At 43.6% G+C, this 24854-nt stretch overlaps 1 protein-coding gene across 4 annotated transcripts in view; it reads right to left on the reverse strand.

The window, feature by feature from the left end:
* The window catches only part of CHD6 (chromodomain helicase DNA binding protein 6), a 151056-nt gene that overhangs the window by 70269 nt on the left and 55933 nt on the right, over window positions 1–24854 (reverse strand). For 3 of the 4 annotated variants that reach the window (XM_029915996.1, XM_029915997.1, XM_029915995.1), the window contains exons 7-16: window positions 24265–24323; window positions 23491–23608; window positions 20086–20172; window positions 19757–19891; window positions 15091–15212; window positions 13648–13891; window positions 12273–12449; window positions 11535–11678; window positions 8304–8559; window positions 7274–7484 (exon numbers count right to left, since the gene is read on the reverse strand). In XM_029915996.1, coding sequence (XP_029771856.1) covers window positions 7274–7484; window positions 8304–8559; window positions 11535–11678; window positions 12273–12449; window positions 13648–13891; window positions 15091–15212; window positions 19757–19891; window positions 20086–20172; window positions 23491–23608; window positions 24265–24323 — 1553 coding nt within the window. The remainder of the gene's footprint in view (window positions 1–7273; window positions 7485–8303; window positions 8560–11534; window positions 11679–12272; window positions 12450–13647; window positions 13892–15090; window positions 15213–19756; window positions 19892–20085; window positions 20173–23490; window positions 23609–24264; window positions 24324–24854) is intronic. The other variant, XM_029915998.1, reaches the window with a different exon arrangement.

The raw sequence follows: 24854 nt of genomic DNA on the forward strand, positions 1-24854 counted from the left end.
AGAGAGAGAGAGAGAGAGAGACAGACAGACAGACAGACTGACAGACAAAGAATGTGAGCAGGGGAGGAGCAGACAGAGAAGGAGACACAAAATCCAAAGCAGGCTCCAGGCTCTGAGCTGTCAGCACAGAGCCCGATGCGGGGCTCAAACTCATGAACCATGAGATCATGACCCCAGCTGAAGCTGGATGCTTAACCGACTGAACCACCTAGGCACTCCTCACTCAAAGTCCATATTCTTAACCAGTTTGCTGTATGGCCTTCATATCATACACTAAATTTCAATGCAGGAGGCATGGAAAGACTGCCCTAAAAATTTAAAAGAGGCAAAAATAAATAAAAGAATTAAAAAAAAATTTTTAAGGGGCATCTGGGTATCTCAGTCAGTTGAGCATCTGACTCTTGGTTTCGGCTCAGGCATGGTCTCTTGGTTCCATGGGTTTGAGCCCCACCCACATGGGGCTCTGTGCTGATAGTGCAGAGCCTGCTTAGAATTCTCTCTTTCCCTCTCTCTCTCTGCCCCTCCCGCACTCATGTAGTCTCTGTCTCTCTTAAAAAGAAACTTAAAAAATTTAAACAAAAAAAATTAAAGACACATGAGAAACACTGGTAAATTTAGGAAGGTGATAACTCTCATGGAGGCTGGGAGAAGACACTACAGGGGTACCGAGAATCTGCACTGGGTGCTCAGAAATTTGGGCATGTGGGTGACATGAAGGAAGAAGCACAGGATTCGGAGCCAGAGAAGCTGAGATTCCGTTAAATGAGAGTCGCCAGCCCCCACCCCGTCCACCCCTGTCACACATGTGAAATATTCATGCTACAAGCACAGGATTCATGGTCTTTGACTAGACACCTCTAGCCACAGAGAGACGCTAGAAGTCCATGGATCGAGGGAGGCAGGGAATCAGCACAGCTTTAAAGAGGAGGAGAAATCAATAAATAGTGATGCTATAGCTCAATCGTTACCCAGGAAAAAATTCCCACAAAATGATACTGTTTTGTCAGCAATGCTCTAACAGCAGTTTTAGAAATTATGCAGGACAGGTGGCTCAGTTGGTTAAGCGTCCGGCTTCAGCTCAGGTCATGATCCCTCGGTTTGTGGGTTGGAGCCCCTTGTCGGGCTCTGTGCTGACAGCTGGCTCAGAGCCTGGAGCCTGTCTTCAGATTCTGTCTCCCTCTCTCTCTAACCCTCCCTGCTCGTGCTGTCTCTCTCACTCTCAAAAATAAATAAAACATTAAAAAAAAAAACCAAGAAATTGTGCAGGATGGCTGGAACATTAATTCTCATTTCCATTACTTGTTCAGTTTCGAGGAAGTGTTCTTAAAGAACACAAAACTAAAAACTCATCCCATTATCTGAGTTGTTTTAAACGGTTCCTCACATCCCTCACTCCTGCGCCAGATCCCTTGGCTAAGCCCTCACCCCTGTATGAGAATATGACATGAAATTAAACGGGAACAGAACCAAACTGACAGCTGGAGAGGCAGAGGCTCAAGAACAAAGAACATCTTGAGGGCTAGTAAGTCTGAATGAAGAAATCAGACATCAAAACATTTTCCATACAAAACATCAGTGCAGCAATTAACCCTCTGCATCAACTATATTTTGAACAAAAGTCCCTAGGAGTTTATGTGGCTCATCAAACTGTAATTCTCAGTCACTGTCAAATTTCAGTAAGAAGCAGGTGGCAGTCTAGAAAACCTGTGTGCTTTGTTTTTCCTTTGGGGGCGGGGCAATGACATGTTTTTGGCACAACAGGAAATGCTGACCTCAGAAGGCCTGAAGAGAAATGAAAAACTTTCTCATCTCTCAGCAATAACCAGCTGGAAAACATAAAGAATTAAAAAAAAAAAATCCCATTCACAATAGCCATACACATACAGAGTACTTAGGACTAGGCTGAAGGTAAGAAATCTGCAGGACTTGGAAACATGACTCTAGGAGCCATGTTGGCTTGTTCACCGTGCCCCCAACACCTCCAGAGGTTCTAGCACGAGGCAGGCACGTCATAAGTATTTAGTGAACCAAGAGTGCACAGGAGATGTCTGAATTCGTGCAGTGAACAGCAGCTTCTTCAGTTTTGCAAAGATGTCAATCCTGTCCTACTAAATATGTAAAAGCCGATCAAAATCCCAACCAATGGATATATGTATATATAAACACAAATATGCCAATGTGTGTATCCACATACATATATAACATATAGTTTTTTCTGTAGTCACAGATAAATGAAAAAAAAAAAGAATAATTCTGAAGTTTATCTGCAATAATACCTGAGCAAAGGAATGGAAATACTGACCAGAAGAATACAAAGGTTAGACACATGCCGGCATAGACAGTATCCCAGTACATGTTATGACGGTGTTTTGTATGAATGGAGGAAAAGAGGAACCACTGAATAAAAAATGAGACACGCTTGAAAATAAATTAGACCCCCATTATATGCCATTTATTAAAACTACAGAGAGACTAAAGACTGAAATATAAAAAAAAGAAAAAGAAAAAGAAAAAAAATCAAAGAAATCCAGGGAAAGAGCCTCAGGTGAGAAGTAATTCAATTCTGCGGCATGTCCAAAGGGATCAGGCACTTGTGACACCAGGTAACCCTGAAAATGGAGATGCGGAGAGTCTAAAACAGAGGAACTGGTCGAATGCTTGTCAAAGTATCAGCCTGCAGACCACCCAGCCCAGCCTTGAAGAAGGTAACATGGAAGACCCGTAGCCCCCTCGCCCCCAGGAGACAGGACGGTTAGAGGCACTACACTGAAAAACGGGAAGAGTGAGAGACGAGAGCGCCCTGCTTCTCGCCTTTCCTTTCTTACAACTGGCTCCCAGTAAAGTCAAGCTCCCATCCTCTACCCAGAAGACAGGAAGAGAAACACCCCCAAAATACAGACACTGGAGGCTCCCCAATGCGATGATCCAGCCAGATGGATAGTGTTCACATACGAAGAGTAAAACCCAGAGTCAGTAAGCCCGGCGCACACACCCAGAGCTTCTAACTGGCCCGCCATCTGACGGCTGAGACCAGATGAAGGAGGAGAGCCTCTGATCCGAAACACAGAGGCGGAAATGCTAACACACCACCCCTCCAGCAAGTAGCAACCACTAAGTGGACAAAACGCACAACAAAATTTCCTAAAATGGAAGAGCAAATACAAATTCGCCAGAACTGAAGGAACACAGATTTCAGACGAGAAAGACTTGTTTGGTATCCAGGTCAACGGGTCCCATACGAAGAACAGTTTGCTGTGCAATTCCACAGCTCTGGGACAAAGAAGATAAATCAAAGCTTCTGAAGAGAAAAACATGTCACACACACAGACCAGGAAGCACAAGGGCTTTGAACTTCTAAGCAGCAACTGTGGAAGCTAGAAAACACTGGACTAACCCCTTAAAATTCTGTGGGAGAAATGATATCTAACCTCGAATCCCAAACCTGGCCAAACTGATACTCAAGAAGGAGAGCAGACTGCGAACATTCCAGACAGTCTCCACATGTACTTATCATTCACCCTTCCTCAGAAGCGCCCTGAAGCCGTACACGGGATCCACCAAGTAGGTTTCATTCCAGAGAAAAAAGAAGGAACTTGTCAGTGGGAAGAAGGGAGGGAGAGCCCAGGCGGGAAGAGCCCTGGGCTGGAGCAGGCAGGACGGAGGTCCCACCGGAGGCAGCTCTGAGCCCATGAAGCTGACAGGCTTCAACGTAACAAGAGGAGATTTAGACAACCGGGGTCAAGTTTGGAGCTAAAATTATAAAAAGGAAATCGAAAAATAGGCAATAAAATAAAAAGAATTTTTAGCTCTGAGATAAAATGTAAATAGCATTCTAGGGGGCTGAGCTGTCACTCAGCATTTGCGTGAGTCGTGTGGTGGCTGTGAGGGGCAGTGAGAAAAAATACACGCTCATCTTCCACAGTGGGAACAGGTGACACCTAAAACTAAACATCGAGAAATTACAACTACTAACGGTATGTCGGTATGGCTATAAATACCAAAAGAAAGAGCATCAAGAATTAAAGTCATTTAAATTCTGTTTCTGGGGCTGCAAAAACTGGAGCTGGGAGGGAAGGGTACACTCAGGAAAGGCACAGTTTCAAAAGTCTTAATACAACAATTTGGTTCTTTAAATTATGTGTGTATATAACTTTGCTGGAAATAAAAGCTAAATTAAAGAGAGAAAAGTAACGATGATACTAAGGCCAGAAGAACTCTGCTGGATGCAGTTGGGGTGAAGAGACCATTAAAAAAGTGCAAACAAAATACTTGAGAATATTTATATAATTGCATAGTTTTTAAGTCCATTAATTTAAAACAACACTGGGGAAGTATTTGTGCTATATACTTTTTTTTTAAGGTTTGTTTATGTTTTTTGAGGGAGAGAGAGTATGAGAGGGAAGGGGCAGAGAGAGGGGGAGACACAGAATCCAAAGCAGGCTCCAGGCTCCAACCTGTCAGCACAGAGCCCAACATAGGACTTGAACGCATACATACACTTTGAGATCATGTCCTGAGCTAAAGTAGGAGGCTTAAACGACTGAGCCACCCAGGCATCCCAGTGCTATATTCTTTTCATTTTTTTTTATTTTGAGAGACAGAGAGTAAGCGGGGGAGGGACAGAGAGAGAGAGAGAGAGAGAGAGAGAGAAGAGAGAGAGGGAGAGAGGGAGACACAGAATGTGAAGCAGGCTCCAAGCTCTGAGCTAGCTGTCAGCACAGAGCCCGACACAGGGCTCGAACCCACAGATTGTGAGATCATGACCTGAGCCGAGGTCGGACATTCAACCGACTGAGCCTCCCAGGTACCCCCAGTGCTATATTCTTAAGTAAACAAATAGTTCTTGTAAACAAGAAGGCAAAGAGGAACAGATGATGGAGAAAGAACATGAAAAAGCACTCAAGCACACAAAAATATAAATAGTAAATATTAACTCTAGTTATTAATCAGAAATACAAATTAAAACTAGAGATAATTTTGGCTTATAAAACTAGTTAAGGTTAAGCATCAAAAACAGTATTAATCAGAGAATGCAGGGGAAAAGAGCATCCTCATACACTGTTGAAAGGCACAAAAGTAAAAGTATCTTTCTAGAGGGTGTTTTGGAAATATGTATCAAATGCTTTTAAAATCAGAATTTAGCCTAAGGTAGTAACTGGGAACATTCACAATGACCATAAAGGGATAGCTACAGAGTTCCTGAAAATGCAGAGAAACTGGGAACAGCTTGTGAGAAAGAATATCATCAAAATTATGCTGTGGGGAAATGAGTAAAAAAAAAAAAAAAAAAGATTCATGATATATTAAGTAAAAAGGTGAGTTACAAGGTAGAATACATAAATTGACAACAAAATTAAATGTTTGCATATGCAAAGTAGAAAAGATAACTGCCTGAGTGTGAGCTCTGAGCCAGTGGTGGCGTTCTATATGTCCATATAATGAAGAGACTGTAATACCTAAATAACTTGAAAACAAAATGAGCAATAAATGATAAGGAAAAATAGCATAAAAAGGTGCTAAATAGAGACATCTGTACTTAGCAGAAGTCTATTAGTTCCACTGTTACTCATTTTGGGGGGGGTTCTCTAAAAAAAACAAACGGCCAACTAGTAGTTGCATATATTTTGAGAAGTAAGATAATCTATTTACAAAAAGCAAGTGTTCTGGGGCTCCTGGGTGGCTCAGTTGGTTAAGCGTCTGACTTCGGCTCAGGTCATGATCTCACAGTCCGTGGTTTTGGGCCCTGGATCAGGCTCTGTGCTGACAGCTCAGAGCCTGGAGCCTGCTTCAGATTCTATGATCCCTCTCTCCGTACTCCTCTTCTGCTTGTGCTCTGTCTCTCCCACCTCTCTCTCTCTCTAAAGTAAACATTAAAAAAAAATTTTTTTTTAAAGCAAGTGTTCTAGAAATGGGTTCCTAATCTACAGTGAATTTACAAAATATGAAACTACATTAACTAAGTTCTATTTACTCATTATAAATTCCTCAAAGAGGGGTGCCCGGGTGGCTCAGTCGGTTAAGCCTCCGACTTCAGCTCAGGTCAGATCTCACGTTCGTGGGTTCGAGCCCCGTGTCAGGCTCTGTGCTGACAGCTAGCTCAGAGCCTGGAGCCTGCTTCTGGTTCTGTGTCTCCTTCTCTCTCTGACCCTCCCCCTCTCATGCTCTGTCTTTCTCTGTATCAAAAATAAATAAAACATTAAAAAAAATTTTTTTTTTTTAATTCCTCAAAGAAAACAATGATGTTGTCTCAAGAATTCTCTACCTAAAGACCTCCACTATAGGACTCTGAGAAATTTTTTTTTAATTATCTAATTTGATTTGAGAATTATTTATGTAACATTAAATGTCAGTGTATCCCATAGCTGCATCTGTCCTTTGCTTTAATACTCTTTCTACAAATTACACGTTATACCAGCAAACAGAATTTTCAGGAACAGAATATTTAAGACAACTGAGATTTGCTATAAATACTATGTGAAAACAAAGACTTCCTTGAAACTCAGCAATGCGTAAACTAATAGTTTCTATGACTTTAAGTCTTTTCTCATTGCATAAATTCTTACAAATCAGTTTATCATCTTCAGATCACTGATGTGCTTGGAAACATAAGGTCCACTGTATAAAAGACCAAAGCAGAACCCACATGAATCCAAACAACCCATATAACATAACCCCAGAGACTGCTCACCTGTGTGAGTAATGGAACTTGGGCTTAAAACATTATAGGTGTATGAACAAGAAAACAGACCAAAATGCTATAGCCTGTGTATCATAAAACCTTAGGTTTGCTGAGAAAAGACATAAAGTCTCTCCAAGTTCTTTTTTTGTAGGCTGTCAGCTTATAGTCTTTAAGCAATGTGATACAGTGACACTTTCCAGGATATATTTCCAGGATCTATATTTCTCTCTCTCTCTCATATATCAAGCAAAAAAAAATAAAACAGGAAATATATTGTTTTCTTAACCTTCTCTAATGCTTTTGAATTCCGTTTCTTAGAACTAGAGAGAATATAAACAAACATGTAGAATTTCTTTTTTAAGCAACGCAAGGGCTCCACATCATAGGCTGCAACATTCACTTTAGGACGTTAAAATTGGGCATACGTGGTCACAGGATTTAACTCTGAATTTCAGTCAACTTCTAAGAGGAGATTCCTTTTCTCCATGTTTGAATGCTTTGTTGTTAAAGCATTATATCTGCATGAATCAAAAAGGCACCCAAAACGGGAACCGCCTGCAGCACCCGATGAAAAGCTCTGACACGAGTTCTCACCGTCTCTGGATGAGATAATCTTCCAGGATATCAAGGCAGCGCACCATCTGCGAGAAGATGAGGACTTTGTGACCACCGGCAATCAGCTTGGGGAGCAGCTTATCAATCAGCACCAGCTTCCCTGCGGCTTGAATCATGGCCTGCAGCTGAAAGTCAGGGGCATCAGGGCTGTGGGTTTTTCGGAAATCTTCCAGAATTTTCTCCTCTGCCCCTGGAAAGGAATGGAACAAAACTATTCCTTGAACAAACTACAAGGGTAAGAGCTGCTCTCTGCTTTACAGATCCTAGAACAGAAGGAAATGAATTCCTAGGTCCTGGCCCAGCATGCCAGTGAGGCAGTGCTGTGTGCACACCTGGCTTGTGCCCACAGCAGAGGGGCCGCAGCGGCAGCAGCAAGGCCATTTTGCAGAGAACACGGGAGCTTTGCTGTCCTAGGAGATCTCGCCAAGTAGAGGCAGAACTTGAGATACGAAGCTGACCCCCGACCCAAGTGAGTAAAGAACCTCCACGAGAGCTGACACAAAGACATACCTCTTGACATCACAAAAACTAGCCACAGGCAAATCCAAGCCACATTTTGATTTAAAATTTTATCAGAAAATTTTATTGTAAAAAAAAAAAAAGCTACCAACATGTTTTAGTCAGTAGAGTTAACTGTTAATTCATATGTAGAGAGTTTTAATCTCATTGCATGACGATCATTTATTCAGCTAAGCAATACAGTTCCTTGTCCCGAAGTGCACAGTGCGGCCCAGACTGCAAGTAATTCGAGGGCAGCAGGCTGATGAGTGCTGTCCATCCTCTGAGGGCAGAAGCTGGTAGAGGCAGGTTCAGAACTTAGCTCCACGCACTCACTACTAGATTGCTTACTCAGATCTACCAAGCTCTCTGAGCCTCAGTTTCATACTCAAAGGTGAGCACACCTACATCCTCGAATCTAATGGAACTCAATACACAAGCCTGTTGGTTATCATTAGCTTTCGGCAGGGGCCTCCACCAGGCTGAGTGGTTCCCTGTCCCCCTGACTCACCATTGATCAGGTAGGGGTGGTTACAGCACTTTCTCAGCTCCATCATGGTGTTGATGAGATTGGGCATGTTGTGCTGATTTGCCCCCTTGGTCAGGAAGGAGAAGTTCTTCTCCAGGATGGCACGGTAGTACTTCTTCTGGATATTGGTCAGCTCTACTTCAATGATCGTCTCCTGTTTGGGAGCAAGGTTCTTTTCCACATCATCTTTCAGCCGCCGAAGCATCATTGGTTTTAGGATAGACTGCAGTTTCTTCACCTGTCCAGGGAAATGAGACCTGTTCACCGGTCCTGATCTGATTTTAATGACTGATTCCTGGGGTAGTCCAACCTTCACTACACTCTCCTGCGCATCTACTCACAGCACTGCGGTGGTAGACTAAATGGAAGATCAAACTGATACCCTGAACACGGGGAGTTCATAATAGGATCTAAAGGGAAAAAGGGATCTGGCTGAATTCCCAAGTAATCACTGAGAACCTAGGTGGCAACCTTGTGTGAGATAAAGGGAGGAAGATGTGAAAGACATCACCTGCTCTCTAGGATGGAGAAACCCCTTCGCTCTACCACGCACGCACGTGTGGCAATCTCCCAAGGACAACTTTAGCTATGTTCGGAGGTACAGGTGACACATTACAAAGGGGAGACTCAGATGCTGAGAGAACAAAGTAGAAAGCAGGGGCAATCTGGGCATGGGCCAAATGTGTGAAGGGGGTTAAAACACCCAGTTATAAAATAGTAAGTCCTGGGGAAGGTGATTTAGATCAGGGTGACTACAGTTACTAATATCGTACATCTGGAAGTTGGTAAGAGAGGAGATCTAAAAAGTTCTCATCACTAGAGAAAAAGACTGTGGCTATGTTTGTGGACAGAGATTAATTAGATTTATTACGGTGAACATTTCATAATGTATACATGTACTGAACCATTATCATGCACACCTGAAACTAAAGTTTTATGTCAATCATATCTTGGGTTAAAAAATAAAAAAAGAAGTAGAGGCCATCCGGAAGTGGACTCCTACAACGTGTAAATAACGGCAGCAAACACGTTTGGTGCCGCCGCATGTTGAGTTAACGTCATACCATGACGTTTCCTGTGCCACCACACAAGCTGTCCTGTTGGGGCACTCTGAGATGACAGTGGGGTCTGCCATGGTTCGCCTGTCTTCCTAGCAGCCCAGACCCGGACAGCAGATCTCCACTAGCCTGGCTGCAGACTGCACTCTCCCAGGACAACAGTGCCAGACAAGGGATTCGCGATCAAGGCACCTGCCTTAAAACCGTGAGCTAAAATATGATGCCAGGAAGATTCATCCTGGTGGGAAAATAAATGAGAGAGGGCAAGTGCAAAAGATCATTTCAAGTCATAAAGGGCTGTTCAAAAATGTCTTAAAAGGGGAACATTCTGCATAAGTAAGTCGTGTGCAGTGTCAATGCTTCTGAAAAAAATATAATTTATAGACAGTGGTTTAGAAGAGTGACCGGTACAAGTTCAAACAATGACGAGTATGCCTCCCCTTGGAAGCAGATAGTTTCTGGAACTTATATGTACTGTGATTTAAAATTTAGACATCTGATGCCATTTTTTGTATTTTTTCCCCCTAATAACCCTAATCTTCAATCTAACCCATTTGTAAGACCTTGATTTTACCAACCATGGTATTTAGGAATCTATCCCCCAAATGGATTAGGAATTACTGTATAAGAACCGAAAGAGGAAAGGCACACCTAGATAATTATTAAAGATATGGACAAATGTACAATCTGCCACATGCTGCGTTCAGCTTTGCCCTTGACTTGGTTCATACCTTGAATCATTTAGGGTATACTATATGCCAGACACTGTGCTGGTCAATACAACAAACACAACTTTGAAGAGGTGGGCCTTGTCCTCAAGGAGGTCATGGTCTAGGAAGAAGAAAAAAAATGCATACCACAAAATAAGTGCAACGGGAGAAGAGGACACATTGCTAATGGTCCCAAAATGGAGAAGGGGTTGGGAGCTGGCTTTCGAAAAATTAATAGATTCTGCAAATGTAAAGAAGTGGAATTAAGTTTGATTATTCACTGCTCTCAAAATAAGTCTGACTTGCCACAGAAGTACAAACAAACAGACCCAAACCAGAGAGCGTACTCCTGACACCTGTTAGTGAAATTCCCAAACCTTCTCAGTCCCCAAATTCTCTGCCCCAACCCACTCTCACAGCACTGTGAGGTGAACGGAGCGGAACCAGTTATATCATTCCTGCAGTCAAAGCCTTGCATTGCTTCCCTAATACCTACCAAATTCTTCAAGCCGTCTTCCAAGATCTTCCCACAATATAACCCTCAACCCCTCTGGCCTCATCCTCCACAATTCAACAACCCTGTCTCCAGCTCAACCAGATGACTCCCTACAATGGACTAAATTCCATGGCTGATTATGCCAGGTGGTTTTTCTTTTCTATGCAAAGTAGTCACCATCTTTTCTCTCTCCATGACTAAAAATGTACCCACCTTTCAGAGTCCATTTCCAAACTGTACTCTCTCCATGAAGGCTTTCCTGCTTCTCAACAGAGGTGACCTTCTCTCTTATAAAATCCCCAATTCTATCACTTGCTCCTTTAACAACATTTAAACTTGTCTAGGTTATTTCTGGAACCTCAGTCAAGATTTCTACCCATCATAGATAGGTATTTCTTAGTGTTGGTTGTTTTGAATTAGCTTTGAGGCCAATAAGCTAGTTTCAGGACCAGATCTTTGAAAACTGAGGAAATCTGGTTGATTTGGACAAAACTGGACCTGAGCTACTCTGGTCTATGACTACCTTCTTTTCATCACTACTGTGTAATCTGTGGTGCTCGAGAACATGAGTCTGGGAACGTGCTGCAGATTACGTAGGAGGAAGGAGGAAAACTGAGGAAAGCAGAAGAAAGTCCCATACTCCTGAGTCCAGGGCTGAACAAAACCACAGAACTTGCATGTGAGATCAGCGAAGGCAAGAGGCCTGATACACTAACACGGGATATTTTGGATGTGGACTCCTTTATCCTTTGTAGTTGTATAAGAACTAATAATCAGTTTAACCTCCTCAATGTAAACAAATTAAATCAAGGAGGTAATGCTCATTTCGACAGGGATGTGAGAACTCGGGAATGCCTGTTCCCCATGGTGACAATGACTTGTTCTTTCCCTGACGGGTGAAGGTAATCACCACTGTCTTCTCAATCCTTCAGGCCCCTCCCATATTTACCTGTTCCTCAGTTTTCAGATCTCCAAATTCCTCCAAGAAAGCAGTCTCTGAAGGAAACTGGGACGGCTCCAGAAAGTTCAGCAAGCTGAAGAGCTCCTCCACAGAGTTCTGCAACGGTGTCCCAGTGAGCAGTACTTTGTGTTCCTGCACAAACGAACAGTCTGCCATGAGCAGTGTGCGAGCCACCAGCACAGTACGCTTCGGGGGGGAAAATGAGGTCGGGGCATTCTGTGCTCACTCTGGGGCAATTCTGTTTGGCTTTTATGCAGAGAGGGCGCCGCCATTTCATGGGGGTATGGTCAATAAATAGATCAACCTTCCTTTCCCATCACTGATTCCAGCAGCAATGTCATGTTAGTGAAAGCACCAGTCATTCGTTCGTTCATTCGCTCTTACTGAGTGCCTACCCTCTACATCCTGGGCACTGTGCCAAGGTCATCACGCTTGGTACCTGGAAACGAGCCAAAACACCTTACATTTCCAGGTCACCAAGTTCATGGTATTTAAGATCCCCCCAGGTCCCTTTGGGAATCTATTTGTGGCAAAGGTCAAATTGTTGACCTAGTTCATAACAGAAAACCTTCTGATGCCTGCACAATCACACATATAGAGGGCAAAAAGAAAATTCGGAGTAAGCAGACTATGCACAAGTAAGCTACATGCAGCATGGCTCCCGAGTGCGTCCTCCACAGTGAACAAGGGAACCTGTGTCGATGTAAAGAGCTTGCTGGCTCTCACCAGGGCCATGAGCTTTAGACCCTCCAGAAGTTTGCAGTTCCTGTTCTTCAGTCTGTGGGCTTCGTCAATTATCACACAGCTCCAGTGAATCTTTTTCAGCTCTGGGCAGTCTGCCAGGATCATCTCAAATGTTGTGATGACAACGTGGAACTTGAAGACTCCTGAAAGGGGGTTTCCCTGAGGGTGACACAACGGAAGGCCAAGCTTTATGCCATGACTACAGAATTCCGCTACTGCGTTCCCGGCGGGAGCAGAGGACGCAGTGCGGTAGAGTGCCCGGGCCTAGGTGACAGACGCCAGTAAGCACGGCACTTCCTCTTGTGAGGAAAGAGAGAATACGAGAATGAACCAGCCTTTTAGACAGGGAGAGACCTCATTACACCGATGAAACAGAAGTAGAAGACACAGGCCCTCACAATGCTGAGACGTATGCGCAAACACAGAAGATACGGCAAGGAAGCTTTTTGTTTATTAACTGCCATGAAAGCAGGCGGGCATTGATTTGCACATTCCCGGCTACAAGCTGGTCTCAACCACACAGAGCTTGAAGAGCCAGGGAGACGTCTGCTCCTTTCAGATTTGGTTAATTTCACCTTGTAACTGGGGTTCTAGCACAGATTCAAAGTAACGTTCCTGATCCACCTGGTACGGGCGGCCAGACAGGACACCTCTCTTTCATCTATGCTAGTGCTGCTACCACATTTAAAGAGCAGAGCTACACCATGTTAGAGCACATCATACATTTCTTCCAAGTGTCTCCTTTTGCTGTTTATAAAGTCCCTGGGGGAAACCACTGGCTTCCTTCCGGCTGGATTCATTTAATTTTCACCTTGCTTGATGAGAAAAACCAGGGGCCAGACAGGCTTACAAGCATACTCAGTAGTGATTATAAATAACAAAAACCAAACAAACACCACAATTGATTGTGCTTTTAACAATGTGAATCCTACCTTCTCTTTATCCTTCCCTGCCGAATGTGCTGACCACCTCTCCAACTCTTGCCCTGGCTAGGAACCCACCCCCTGTACACTAACTCTTCCGCTCACTTTTTCCACTGAGCACGTTAAAGCAACTTCGTAAGCCAACCAAGAAGCCAAGCTTTCAGTATCCTAAGAAGAGCCTCTGGCGTATGTCAGAGAGTGGCAAGCATGCCCTACAAATTCCGTGTTTTATCACAAACTAAAGTACCAAGGAGAAACAAAAGTCGACCTCAATAAACAGAAGACTCTACAGTCAGTCAGCAATAACCCAAAGTGCAGGGCATGAAAACTCCTGAAGACAAGTGACGGGAAGGCTGTTCTGGACAATGACATCAGGCTGTCCTGGACAATGACATCAGCCTGTCACCGGTCTCTGAGACCCACGTGAGGCTCACCTGTGCGTCTCTGTACACCATCTCATACTGCTGGATCATCTGTCTGCTGATCTGGCTGCCATGGTACACAATGGCATTCATCTCTGTCCACGTCCGGAACTCCCGCTCCCAGTTCGTGATGGTGGAGAGAGGGGCGATGATCAGGAAAGGGCCGTGGATCCCGCGGAGGAATATCTCTGAGAGGAATGTGATGGACTGGATGGTCTTCCCTAAGCCCATCTCATCAGCCAAAATACAATTTTTTCTGCAGAGTAAGAAACACAGATAATCCGTCATTGATACAGGAAAGCGGCAGAGGTTGGGTAGAACTAAAACGATACTTCAGAAGCACACCCTGACCTCTACGGTCACCACTGAAGGGCCTTATCGGCATTTTCCACGGATGCAACTGAAGCAAGTTCTTGTTCTTCTGATTCACACCCTGCCTACTTCCAAAAAGGAATTATGGCAACTTGGGAGAAAATAAATACAGGAAAGAGGTCCATATCAATATAAACTGAAAAAAAACCCAAAAATTAAAATAATAGTGAGACACAAGGAGAAAAAATATACCTCAAACCTAAGCCAATTTCTGTGCCTGGCAAACTTCATGGAAGCCAAGGCAAATATAAAAAGGTTAAGTTATGTGAATTTCATGGTCTACTATTTGTGTCCTCAAGGGTGAACTTTTATAACCCACACAATAAATTCCTTATCAGAGTAAGAACACTGGTCTCTTCTGGTGATCCAGAATCACAGACTGCACAGAGCTGTGACATTCGAAGGGTGTGGCCCCTGTTGGTCTCACCCCTCACCGTACAGACAAGGACCCCAACACCTGGAAGGGCCATGTGAGCCGCACTCCAAGTGGCTCTGTGAGTAAGTGGCGTGGACTACACTTGAACAAAGGTCCCCAGGGTCCCACCTTGTGTGTTCTCCACTACAGCACGCTGGCTTTAGAGCCCATTCTAGAGGCCCCCTATAGAATGTTATAAAAATCTCAAATTTCATGTTTCACCTAGATTCTGACAGGACCTAAAGCACAAAGAGTCCAAAACTGAGAGTTATAGTCCAAGTCTAGAACATCCAGGGCTCACAAATAAGTAGCAGAGTTGGGGCTAAAATCCAGATCTATTCCTTTTTACAGCCAATTTTTGCTAAAGACCTAAAGATCAAGGGCTTTTGGATTTTGTTTCATCTAGGTTGAGCCTAACCTTTTGGCTAGAATGGCCAAGAAAAAAGCTGCACAAAGTCAATGATGCCTAAAGATCATGCCTTCCGGTTGAAAAACACCTGATGCGCATACTATGCAGAGGTTAGCACCCTAAACTGAGGCTAGGTGCCCTCTGTCACCACCTTGCCACTGCCGCTCTGAGCAGGCTGTGGCCACAGTCTTCTAGCTCCAGGTACAAACCCCTGGGAGGAAAATCGTCTGTGAGGACGGCCCTGGTTGTGGTTCCTTACCTGTTATACCAGTTAAAAAGAAGCCAGTTCATCCCCTCCAGCTGGTACTCTCGGAGCTGGTTACTGTTCTTATACTCCCGAGACTTCTCCAGTTTCTGCCAGGAGTCCGAAGCAGGCCGCTCCTAGTGGAGAAAGGTCGAGAACACAGAATACACAGAGAATGATGTCTGAAGAGCAGGACATGAATGGGGACATAGGATAATAATGGGGAAGGTGGCAAATCTCAAAACACTGTCCTAAAACTGGCATCGAACTGCAGCTACTATTTTCTGACTAATGTGCAGGTAGGTTCCCATATTCTCCTAATTTCACCAGATTACACTAAGAACACCTTGGGGCACCTGGGTGGCTCAGTTGGTTAAGCATATGACTTTGGTTCAGGTCATGATCTCATGGGTCATGGCTCATGGGTTCGAGCCCCATGTTAGGCTCTGTGCTGACAGCTCAGAGCCTGGAGCCTGCTTCCGATTCTGTGTCTCCCTCTCTCTTTCTGCCCCTTCCCCACTGACCCTCTGTCTCTCTCAAAAATAAACAAACATTTAAACAAATTAAAAAAAAAGAAAACCTCTATAAAATTTGCAAATAATTAATGAAGAAAACAAACACATCCATCTAAAATCCTGGTGTTATACTGTTTTACCCAGACTCTTGGATGCCAATCCCACTTAATACCTCCATCTCCCCACAAGCCAATATTAGGTTTTTGGTTTCTATAGACAATTTCTTTTTGTTAGTTCTTTATGCATGTGGCATCAGCTCAGTGGACCGAATATTTTGTTGATTAGTTCCGAGAGTCAGTATGAGGCAAAAAGCCTGTAAAATCAAAACCGTGAATTCCTTAAACTCCCCATAAACATAATAGAAGTCTTATTTTATTTTCTCATGTGAAACCCTGATTTCTAAATATAATTGATCTTTTCTCTACTGATATGAAATGTCATATTTATCACATACTAAGTCTTAATATATCCATGTAGCTATATCTAGATTTTTCATTCTATTTCACGAGACTGTCTAGTACTGCAATAAAAGCAAATTTTTAAATTACTATAGCCTTTTATCTGATTAGGGAATTATTTTTCAAAAGTGTTTTGGCTATTCTATCTTATATACTATTCTGTGTAACTTCAGAATCAATTTGTTAAGTTCTCTTAAAATGCCACTGGAATTTCAATTATAATCAGAGGAAAATTTAAAGCTTCAGGTGTAGAGACTTCCCATCAAAAAATCTTATTTAATTAGGCTTTATATATTTGGAAAGTGACTTGGCTGTTTTGCTTTTAGACAAATTGAGTCCAGAAGTTAACTGTTCATAGTCTTAAAAATTAAAAATCCCTAGTTCTACTATAGTTATAAATGAGAATTTTGAGACTATTAACTTTTCTACACAGTTTTCATTTTTGGTAATTCTCCTTTGAGTTCTACAATATAATTTACACCTGAAATATGTTATTACCTGAAACCAAACCATCTGCATGTGAAATTAACAACATATCCCCACTTACATCATCGACACTTGGTGGTAAGTGTAATGTGTCCATGATCTTTCAGAAAAATCCACCTCACAGCTTACCTACAAGATTACTACAGTTGCGGTCAGGCTAAGCCCTTTAAAACAGGACTCTGTTAAATATTATTATAAAAGCATATAAGTATAGATGCTTTTAAAATAAGGAAGAAAATAATTTATTATGTAAAAAATAATGATTTTAAAGAAAAAGATTTTAAACAAAGATATTCCTATATAAGCCCTCTAGCTCTGTTCCCTTAAAGAAAATATGATCTTTTTAACCTATGGGAACCAGTCAGGCTGGACCCCCAAAGTCCATGCACCTCTTCAATCAGGCATGCTCCCCTACTTCGCTAGATACTATGGGGAGGCCTTCTGGAACGTTCCTCCAGTGACTCAGTGGCTCACTCTCGGCATTCTAAGTGCTGGAGGATGGAATTTCACTGCAGACGTCTACCTTGCTGCCTTCGTAGTATTCCAAAAGCAGAGCTATCACTCTGTCACTCAGCCATTCCTCTGGGTTTCTCTCTTTCCCAGTGCGAAAGGTTTTATTTTAACATCACTTACTGGCCAGAAATTTCAGCCACCTGAACACAGGACCTGAAGTCAGCTGTAAGATTTTCATTTATTCCTAAGTGGTACAGACTACAGGAAAGAACTTACCCAAGGGTTCCACCACCTTTGGTGGCTACTTAGTTAAATCTGAAAGAGGAGAATTGATTCTCAGAGCTCCCATAGTGGGTTCTGCCTGTTAAGAAGACTGTCTTTCTTTGCACAACATCACTAACAATGTCATTTCTTGCTTTCTAAAAATTCCATATTTTATGTATATACAACCAATTTTTTACCAAAAAGCTTTCAGATACAAAATGTCCTATTCATCAAGACTGGTAGGGTCATCTCTCAACTTCAAAGCCAGAGTAAGGTCCCTTTAAAAATTTTTTTGGGACGGGGAGGGTTCTAGGTGGCTCAGTCAGTAAGGCAACCAACTCTTGATTTTGGCTCAGGTCCTGATTTCACAGTTTGCGGGTTTGAGCCCCATGTCAGGTTCTGTGCTGACAGTGCAGAGCCTGCTTGAGATTCTCTCTCCCTCCCTCTCGCTCTCTGCCCCTCCTCCATTCATGTGTGCTTGAGCTCTCTCGCTCTCTCTCTCCCTCTCTCTCTCTCTCTCTCTCTCACTGTCAAGATAAATAAAAAAAAACAAAAAAATTCATGGGGTGTCTGGCTGGCTCAGTCGGAAGAGTATGTGACTCTTGATCTCGGGGTTGTGAGTTCGAGCTCCATGCTGGGTATAGAGATTACTTAAATAAAAACTTAAAAAAAAAAATTATTCAGGTAAACCACCATTTGGAGCCAGTCTTTTTCTTAACACATAAAAAGAGAGCTTTAATTATATTGCTAGCTACCATTCCAATTTAAATTTTTGGGATAAAGTATCCAAAATGTGCATTTTAAATGAGACAACAAATAAATGAGAAACAAAGAGACAAGCATGAAATACTAGCATGGTTCCTGAGAGAGGAGAACAGCGGCCCGGCCACAGCCAAGAAGTAAAGGAAAAGTGAAATGGCCTGAAGACACTTGAGAACTCTCGCTCTTGCCAAACCTGTGTAGTCAGTCAGTCTGAGCAAGTAAGTGGGATTCGAGCTGAGAGTGTAAGAATGCTGATCACTTCAAGATCACAACTTACAACTAGCTGCAGAATGGAAATGCTTTCTACTCTCTGCCCCCACTAGTCTGTCCCTGCGCTGGGCCACACATCCAGTGAGTCTGGGGCCACGTGTGTCCACACACACACACGCCTCTTCCATTAACCTGTGAGCTCCCAAGGGCTTGGCGTGCCGCTTTCTTCTTACTCTGTGTCACTCAAGAGTCAACCAACAGGAGACGTTAAATAGTTGGCTGATGGACTGAATTAACAACGGACAACATTATAAGGTAGGGCTGAAAGAGATATTTATTAACCAGTCATGTAACAAAACACCATTAAAAACGATGTAGATTTCTAATCACAGTTCTGCACCTCAAGATTCCTCCAAACACTTCATATGCCAAAAAAGTAAAACAAACACTGCTTTTGAGTGGGCTCCCATAGATATCTAAGTTCAAGGTCGAGGTCTTGTCTTCTGAATCCTAACTTTCAGTGACATAAAAACAACAAATAATACTAATAAAAAACTGGAAAAGAGTTTTTCATGTAAAAACGGTAATTTAAAAAAAATGTTTATTTTTTTTGAGAGAGAAAGAGAGAGGGAGAGCGAGCGAGCAAGCACGAGCAGGGGAGGGGCAGAGACTGAGGATGAGAGAGAATCCTAAGCAGGCTCCCCATTGTGAGCACACAACCTGACGGGGCTCAGACCCATGAACCATGAGATCACGACCTGAGCTGAGATCAAGAGTCAGATGCTCATCGCTTCTCGACCTTTTAGCTAAGATCAAGTGAAGAGTCAGATGCTCAAGTGACTGAGCCACCCAAGTGTCCCAAAATGGTAATTCTTTTTTTAAACAGAAACTTATAAAATTCTACTCTGCAGCCATGTTCAACAACTCTGATTCTCTTCCCAACTGAATTACATCTTAATCAGGCTCTATCCTAATTCTATCTCTTTTTAATTATTGACACTCTATATAACAACTACTTGTCAGGTACCTTGGGACATTTGTGCATCTAGGTGAGGTTCATCAGAATCAGAAAAACAAATTAATCAAATAAATGCATATTGAAAACTATGTTCTCTCTGTGAAACTCACGGATATACAGATAAAAGATAACTCTTCCCCTTAAAATGTTCCAGTTGAGTAAAAGTAAAAGATAAAAACAAAGAAAAAAGATCAGTAAGAGAGCAAAAGATAACAGGAAACACTGTTTCAGGCATTTCTTACACATTCTATCATACTGATCCCATGGAGCAGCATATACCACGAAATCTACGCTCTATTCAAGGTTCTTCGATGTCACACACATCAAAACAGAGCCTAGATCTAATGCTGATCTGAGTGCCAGCAAAGGCTGAACTGCAGGTTCAATGGAGAGTGGCCAAAGGCAAGACACCAACAAAGACCACTTCTGAGTACAGCCCAAAAGATATCCGACATTGCCAAGTTCATAAAGTTACATGTCGTAAGAGGTGCCAAACAGAGACACGAATACATTACCACATGCTTAATTTCAGGGAGAACTTGAAGAGACTCAAATTCTTTAACTTTTGCAGGATCCACGTCTTCCTCTAGTTCCCATGTACTTTCTTCATAAGGCAGCGAGCACCACTTGACCAGGTAATGCGTGACCTCCTGGTGGGAAACAGGAGAGCAGCTTATGTTCTTTCTCCTGGATTAGAGGAGCCAAAGTACTCTAGCCTCCTCTGGAAACCCAGCCAGTAACACATGAGTGCCATTAAAACAAGGACCACATGTTAACAAAACATACAAAACATGTTGTAGGAAGGGAGGGCACCTTAGGAGAATCAAAATAGCCAAACACCCACCTCTCCTGTTTCTGCATCTTTGGTGTGGGCCACCTCCAGGACGCGGTCAACTTCTACATAGTCTGGGTTGAACAAGTCTTCATCAGGCTAGGGCAAACAAAGAAGAGTTAGAAAGTGTCCCCCCGTTCCCTCGTGTTTTATCTGTAAGTGGCCCCTACTCTGGGCCCTATCCGGAGACACAGTATGGAAGGGGTAATTTGCAAGTGAAGTCACAGCATGGACATTTCTTCCCTGTCTCCAAATCCTGCTCTCCGTGACTGAATTTCCAGGTTACATCAGGGCCAGATGTTAGCTTCCCTAAAGGTCATTACAGTACTGTGCAAAACCCAGCACAAGGATTCCTTTTTTCTTACTGCTTTTCATTCCAAAGATAACCCTTGGAAACTCAGAATTAGTTTTTCTTTTACATATCAATAATAACAATGAACCCTGGAAGGAGGCATGAGGGGAAGCTTCCGGGGGGGCTGACAATGTTCTATTTTCTGATCTAGGTGGTGACTACCCAGGTGTGTATATTTGGTAGAAATTCACTGAGCTGCACCCTTAGGATTTGTTTACCTTCATGTGCATTACGCTTCCCCAAAAAGTGTACTTACGAAACAACAATACGCATCACTTGGAAATATTTAACGTGTGTCCAGCGTAGTGCTAAGTGCGTTACGTCTCAAAACGACTTTACGGACTAGATACAATAATTACTTTACTGATGAGGGAACTAACTCAGAGAAGTTAAATAAGTAATGCGACCAGAGCCACCGAGCTGTGTGAACTGGAACATTTACATAGGTCTTTCTTACCCAGAAGCTGTCCTCCTGGACTGCTAGAATGTTCTTATTGCCCCGTTGACTGGAAGGCACTTTAGGGGCTATCTAGTTTCATCTTCAACACAGGAATACTTTTTATAACATCCCTGGCAACACTCCCTCTGATTCCATTATTCTCTGTTTGGGAATTTGCTGCCCTCTAAGACCTGACCCATTGCCAAGACAGCTTTGCTCTGCCTGCTCAGTGGTGGCATCATGATCTTTACCTTTATTATTATTAAATTACAGCCTAGTTTCCTTCCTGTAACGGGGGCTCACTGGTGTGACTGCTTCCTCGACAAGAGCAATAACAAAGTTCATTTTCCTTCCATGCCGGCTCTTCAACAACCTCCACCCGATGTGGGTGAAATTACCTGAGGTGCTGAAGGTGCTCAACTGTTATTCGGGCCCCCAGTTTCTAGATCCCTTAATGATGCAGAGAGCTAACATTTATGAGCAGTGACTGTGGGCCAGGCACTGTGATAAGCACTATGTAAACACTGTCATTTAGTCCTTCCAGGGATTCTGTGAAGCTGATATTATTAGGAGTTCTGCTTTACACAGAGGACAGTGGGTTTGAAAGAGCTTGTGCAAGTGGCCCAAGGTCACCAAGTTCTGTGGGAGGGGAGTGGAAACTACACCCTGGTAGTTTGGCTCCAAGAGCCCAGGTTCCTAGGACCATGCAGTCCAGTTTCCACGTCTGCTGACAATCACTCAGCCCGGCTTCCTTTATCAGTGTTACTATCCTCCTGCAGCTGCACTCAGGTCCCCAAAGTGTCCCACTGAACCCTGATACCCAAAGGGACAGAACATTCAGGACCGAAGGAAAAGGCGCAGCAGGACTGTTCTGTTGATATGTTCTAAGATAACCGTTACTTTTTAAGTAGCTACACACCCTACTCTTGGCCAACAGGAAAACTTGTAATTTAATGGGCAGTGTCTTCTCCCTAGAGCTGCTAGTCAGTCATTTTCCCTACCTGGAAGTTGTAAAGATGTAAAAAATACAAATGTATGGCATTACGTTTATTTACTGCCATTGTATTTCATTCATCCTAGCCTGTCCATTAAACCTGAACTTTGATTTTGCCATGCGTTCTCCCAGCGCTGGATCTGGTTTTCAGGCACCCCGGTGTGGTCAGAAGGCCTCTGCCCCTGCAGAGTGCGGGCCGTCTCAGCCTGCCAAGCCTGAGCCCCCATGACACTTGCCCCTGCGACCGCATAAAGCAGCGGGAAATAATGGGTAGGAAGAAGCTCTATTCAAAACTATGTTACTCTTGATCTTATTAGAATGTCACTAATCCAAGTCATTAATAAAAATGTTCAACAGGTCAAAACTAAAGACCATATAATAGGAACTGCTACCCACCTCTCTTCCTCCTTAATCTCAGGATGTTCTCTGATCTTCTCAAAAGCCTTTCCTTCCTACACAAGTTATGAGCTCCTGGCACATTATTTCTATACACTCCAACATAGCTTTGGCTCTCTATCCCCAGCCCAGTCAAAATCATTCCCTTGAGAATAAAGCACAAAACAGACACATGGGGCTTTGTAGGCTATATTGAGCGTGGACTGTATTTCAAGAAAATGTGCTAAAGAGTCTGGAGCAGAGGAAGAGCATAAGGCAGCCCCCACCCCCTTACCAGGGGCGCAGCCAAATATTTCCTGAGCACTGACCCTGTGGCTAGTACCAGGGATAGAAATACAAGGAAGACATGTCCCTGTCTGTCTCATTGGGCTTAAAATGGAAGAGACGTGTAAACAAGTTACTACACAGAAAATACTTGCAAAAATAGAGGTGCAGATAAAATGTTCCAAGAACAGGGAGAGGAGAGTATCCAGTGGGGCCTCGAGACGGTTTCCCAATTCCTTCCAGCTGTCTTCTTCCCCCAGTCCTTTATGAGAAGAACAATGACACGGGAAACAGCCCTCACATGCTTTAAAGCCACCCCAGAGAGGGCTGGGGCCCAATGCAAAAGCTAAGGATGAAGGCCCGCACCCTGGGACAAGAATGCTTACTGCCGTTATCCTAAAATAACTTTCTGTCACCTGCAGAGGAGTGCAACACGCAGAAGGAGCTGATTAAGCACTGCAGCGACGCACAATGGCTTCCTGGCACCTGAGTGCACTCGAGGCCTAGTGCTTGCCACTACATTTTAAGAGTCATTTTTTAAAAAAATTTTAATATTTATTTCTTTTTGAGAGAGAAAGACACAGAGTGCGAGCAGGGGAGGGTCAGAGAGAGAGGGAGACACAGAATCTGAAGCAGGCTCCAGGCTCTGATCTGTCAGCACAGAGCCCGACGCAGGGCTCGAATCCATGGACTGCGAGATCATGACCTGAGTTGAAGTTGGACACTACTGGAGCTACCCAGGCGCCCCATTTTAAGAGTAATTTTTATCCCTCCTTTTCTTCAAAGTTATCCGGATAATTTTTTTCCTTCAGCTTAAGCCCAGACTGGTTTTGCTGCCAATCAGGGCACATTTAGGGATGTGATTTGAGCAACAACAGATCTGTACAGGACTTTGACGTAAAGAAACTTAAACTCAACATTTAAAACTGCAAGAAGAGCAGTGGTCAAATTAGTTGGCAAATATTGCTTTACCTCAGTAAAAATGTGCTTCATCTGGGCTTGTTTGTTCCTGAATCGCTTGATCTTCTGTGCGATGCGAGGATCCTTTTCCAGCTCTTCCATTGTGGCCCATTTACAATGCAAGTAGGAACTGTCCAAAGACACACAAACTGTGAGACAAGGGCAAACCGCCACACCACTGAGCCCTACAGTGTTTCACTGAAAGCAGGGTGACCACCTAACCCAGAAGTAGCAGTTTGTGGGGAAACTGCCAGAGACTGGGCTGCGAAGGGCCTTGCGCTAACCCGACAACAACAACAACACAATGCAGCCATGAATTCCAAACGACTGGTCCCTCTGCAGCTTCTACACAAACTGCCTGAGGACAGAGAGAGGGCAGGCACAGGCGGCGGTCATTAACACACACGAGCGAAAGCGGCCACGAGGCAGAGGAAGAAAGAAAAATGCACGAGGGAAACAGGGCGAGCTACAGGACTGTGGGTCTGCACCAGGAGCAGGCGAGAATGGCTCAGGGAAGTTTGAATAAGCTCCAGTCCTTGAGTCCTTGGGGCCTACTCCCACAGTCTGAGTCAGCTGGGCCTAAGTGTGCTCGAGCAAGGGCTTCCCCGGTGAGTGTCCGCACAGCCCACGGTAAGTACTACTGCCTAACGTGCACTGAGTCAATCGAGATCTGTGGATCAGGCCTCACGGGCCATTCTTGGAAAATGCAGAAGATGATGTGATAAGGGAAAGGAAATCTTATTCATATAAAATCCAAGTACAAATAATACATGAAAACACACGTACAAATTTCTGTACTTAACGTAGAATAGCTCCAAGTCGAACGGGGGCTCTCCTGGGTGAACCTGTAACCAACAGCAAGCAGTTAACAGCTCAGATCACCCTGATGTAGCACCAGAAAACAGGTAAATCAACACCTCTGTGTGGTTTTCGTACAGATTTCCTGAGGACTTTTTCTGTTTCCCAGTTCTTTTCCTGACAGCTACTGAGCAGCCTTCCCTAAGGATGAATGCACAGCAAGCCAGGAGGTAAAAAGAAAATGACCCTCCTGGTGTCCTTCCACGGTCCAGGCTGGGACAGCATTCAGCTGATAAACCCAAACCGGCCCAGGGCTCCGAAAGCTGTCAGGCCCGAAGCCTGGTGAGCGAGTGAAAACACGGGTCTCTGGCACACCCCCTGACCAGCACCCAGAAACCTCAGTGGTACCCACTCTCAAAGTAAGGAAGTTTGCGCTCATAAATATTTGAAAACTATGTTCTCACCAGCAACAACACACCCTTCACCCCAGGTATGCTCTCTGGATCTCCACAATGGTCCTGAAAGTTCTCAAGAACCCGCCCTTCAAATGTTTTCTTTTTTTTTTTTTTTTTTTTTTT

The sequence above is a fragment of the Suricata suricatta genome, chromosome 12, assembly GCF_006229205.1.
Source record: "Suricata suricatta isolate VVHF042 chromosome 12, meerkat_22Aug2017_6uvM2_HiC, whole genome shotgun sequence".
Taxonomy (NCBI): Eukaryota; Metazoa; Chordata; class Mammalia; order Carnivora; family Herpestidae; genus Suricata; species Suricata suricatta.